The sequence below is a fragment of the Austrofundulus limnaeus genome, unplaced genomic scaffold, assembly GCF_001266775.1.
Source record: "Austrofundulus limnaeus strain Quisiro unplaced genomic scaffold, Austrofundulus_limnaeus-1.0 Scaffold97, whole genome shotgun sequence".
Classification (NCBI taxonomy): Eukaryota; Metazoa; Chordata; class Actinopteri; order Cyprinodontiformes; family Rivulidae; genus Austrofundulus; species Austrofundulus limnaeus.
In genome coordinates this window covers 613315-616992 of record NW_013952499.1, presented here as the reverse complement: position 1 = coordinate 616992, position 3678 = coordinate 613315, and the positions used below count along the sequence as shown (strand labels likewise).

The window sequence follows — 3678 nt, the reverse complement described above, 5'->3', positions numbered from 1 at the left end:
CACACACACACACACACACTTTGGAAAAATAAAAACATCTTCACTAAAACAAAGAAAAATAAACATAACTTTTGCATCTTGTGAGTCTTAAAATGAGATAAATAAAGTCTAAAATATTGAATTGTTGTAGGATGCAGAGGTTTTGAATGCATCACTTAARTTATTAATGTTTGTAATTTGAATTATTTTATTTTCTTTTTTCAGGAGAAATAGACACAAGGTTTTCTTTCTGTGCTGTTGCTACGTTAGCATTATTGGTACGTATGAGTCCCGTTTTATCCCAAACAGAAAAGTTTAGAGCTGACAGTAAGGCAGATGAAAACAACGACTCAACAGTTAAAAAGTTGTCTCATTCAGCTGCACGTTCATTTAGTTTGATTTAATAAAATAAAGACCAAATAAAAACACAACAGCTGCTGATTTAAACAATGAGCTGAGAAGGTGACCGAAGATGACTCCGACTCTTCGTCGGTCTCTTCTCAGGGGAAGATGGACTCGATAAACGTGGACAAAGCCGTGGAGTTCGTCTTGTCATGTATGAACTTTGATGGAGGTTTTGGCTGCAGACCAGGTTCAGAGTCTCACGCTGGTCAGGTGAGTTCAGACGTGCTGATTTATTTATTTTTTTGTTGTTGGGTAAATGCAGATTTTTTTTCTTCAAATTAAATTAAACATGTCGCCTGCTGTTGTTTATCTTCTAACCTCTTGTTGTTTTTCCCATCCCGTCCCTCAGATCTACTGCTGCACCGGCTTCCTGTCRCTCACCGGCCAGCTGCACCAGCTGAACGCCGACCTGCTGGGCTGGTGGCTCTGTGAGAGGCAGCTGCCCTCCGGAGGCCTCAACGGACGACCCGAGAAGGTTTTGTCTCGTTTCTACTCGTGTTGTAAACATGAGGCGGTTATCTGAACATRAAGCTTTAACTGCGCTGCCGTCTCACTCAGCTCCCAGATGTTTGCTACTCGTGGTGGGTCCTGGCGTCCCTGAAGATCATCGGCAGGATCCACTGGATCGACAAAGCCAAGCTGAGGAGGTTCATTCTGGCCTGTCAGGACGAGGAGACGGGCGGCTTTGCTGACAGACCAGGAGACATGGTGAGACTTAAAGTGCCTCCGACATGCACAGGCTTCAAATACAAGTAAAAAAACATCTTTATGTAAAAGAAATTTGGCATAATACACGATTTTACTGATTAGCACATTTTCTATTGAGCTTGGCTCAGCCGAAACGAAACAGGAAGTGACATCAAAGGGAACTCTTCAAGAAAAGGAACTTTGTGTTTTTTGTTTATTGAAACAATTTGAACTCTGATTTTGCGTCTCTCTTCTCCACAGTCTGTGTTGTTGGCTGTTGTAGCAACACTATTTGCATGCAGGCATTCCCCTTTGACATCACTTCCTGTTACTTCACATACAAATATCTCAACAGCTGTTCATCTCAGCAGTGTGATTTTTTTCCAACATGTTATCAATGTTTTCTTTCACAAAATACACTCATATTTGTTACAAAACTTTGATGTCATGGGCACTTTAAAACCTCCATCTTCTTATAAAGCCTGCAGAGACCTGATGTTTGGGTGTGAGGAGCTGCCTCAAGTAGAGTTTAAGTGTCTCTGGGTTTAGAGGACCTAGTTTTTTTTTTAAATTAATATTTACTGTTTCCGTCCTGCAGGTGGATCCGTTCCACACTCTGTTTGGAATCGCAGGTCTGTCCCTGCTGGGCGACGAACAGATTAAAGCGGTGAATCCGGTCCTCTGCATGCCCGAGGACGTCCTGCAGAGGATCGGCCTGCAGCCCGACCTCCTCAGCTAGCCTCTCTGATGCGCCCCAGATGTCACAAACTCACAAACGCCGCTGCTCCGCCGCCTCTCAGCCGGGGCGAAGGAACGAGGACCACAACACATCTGAGATTCTGGAGGAGAAACGCAGAGAGAACTTCYGTCTTAATCTTCAGCACATCCACTCTGTTTTCTGGTTTCCATCGCAGCTGCAGCTCAACTTCAAAGACATCTCTTATTGTKTGTGTTTATTTGTTTGTTGTCAAAACATCTCATGAACCACTGGATGGATTAATATAGCTGATTAATATTTGGAGTCGGCTCGATCCAAGATGGCCGCCTTGTGTTTGAGTCTGATTTACAACCAAACCGTAGCTCAGTATCTGCAGAACTGAGTTGTGTTTTGCTGTCGGTTGTGGCGGCCATCTTTTCTGACAGTTTTGCTCATGAGGTATTGTGGCAAAAAAATTAGACGTTTTGGCACCTGACCCTCCTGACAGACTGTCGGCGCAGCTGCTGTTCAACATAAAGCAGCTCGCTGTTATGAAACATAAGAGTGTGAAGGACACCGGAGCAGTCGCACCATCATAACGAGCCTCAGCTTGGGGTAAAACCACAACAAAGACCAGGTTTGTGTCTCTACATCCGGATCATTCAGCGATGGACTCAGAACAGTAAACAATAATAAACAGTATTTATGATCTGCTGCCGCTCTGAAACATGGAGAAGTACTTCCATGTATTTAGTGTAAACACGTGTGGGAAACAACTCATAACTCTACATTGTTTATATAATTAACATTCTTGCTGACAAATAGATTGTTTTTAATTTATTTGATGTTACATAAAGAGTAAATGGATAAAGTTCTAGTTTGAAGTCTTCAATTTAAAATAGGGGAAAAAAAACTTTACAGTTTGTCAAGGTGAGGTCTGTTTTCTCCTCAGTAATGAGGGCGTTGCTCCGGTCAGTTGTGGAGAAGAAAGCGTTGTCAGAAGGTAAAGCTCTTAACTTCCTGGTCTATCTCTGTTCTAACCTTCAGGTGTGATCATGAGTCATGACTGAAAGAACCAGATCCTGGATACAAACTGGTGAAATGAGCTTTTATATACAGTATGTGCTGTTTTAGTTACAATGATGAACATATACAATAATAATTACATATTTAAGAACAATCAGACCAAATTATGTACAATAGAGTATATCAGTGCAGGAAAAAAAGTTACTGTTGTACTGTATAATTTTAGCTTTTAGCTACTGTCTTATGCTAGCTTTTAGCTATTGTTTTGTTATGTTCAGTTATTACTAAATGGCAACGTGTAGTTCCTGTTTCTACTTTTTAACAAATTTTAGCTGTTAACTATCATCTTGCATTTAGTTTTAGACAACTTTTTAAATAAATTTAGCTTGCATTTAGCTTTAGGCAACTTTTTAAATAATTTAAGCTTTTAGCCATCAGCATTTAGCGTTAGGCTACCTTTTAACTAATTTTAGCTTTTAGCTATCAACTTTGCATTTACCTTTAGGCTGCTTTTTAATTATTTTTAGCTTTTAGCTATCAGCTTTGCATTTAGCTTTAGGCTACTTTTTAACAAATTTCAGCTGTTAACTGTCATCTTGCATTTAGTTTTAGATAACTTTAAATAATTTTAGCTGTTAACTATCATCTTTTTGCATTTAGCGTTAGGCTACTTTTTAACTAATTTTAGCTTTTAGCTATCAACTTAGCATTTAGCTTTAGGCTACTTTTTAACTAGTTTTAGCTTTTAGCTATCAACTTTGCATTTAGCTTTAGGCTACTTTTTAACTAATTTTAGCTGTTAGCTATCAACTTAGCATTTAGCTTTAGGCTACTTTTTAACTAATTTTAGCTTTTTACTATCAACTTAGCATTTAGCTTTAGGC

General features: G+C 39.6%; 1 protein-coding gene across 1 annotated transcript in view; it reads left to right on the top strand.

The window, feature by feature from the left end:
• rabggtb (Rab geranylgeranyltransferase subunit beta) overlaps window positions 1-2645 on the top strand; it is a 4338-nt gene extending 1693 nt beyond the window's left edge. Inside the window, exons 5-9 of the mRNA XM_014013028.1 lie at window positions 205-257; window positions 484-594; window positions 734-859; window positions 943-1092; window positions 1670-2645. Coding sequence (XP_013868482.1) covers window positions 205-257; window positions 484-594; window positions 734-859; window positions 943-1092; window positions 1670-1810 — 581 coding nt within the window. The 3' untranslated portion in view covers window positions 1811-2645. The remainder of the gene's footprint in view (window positions 1-204; window positions 258-483; window positions 595-733; window positions 860-942; window positions 1093-1669) is intronic.
• Window positions 2646-3678: the final 1033 nt, after the last annotated feature.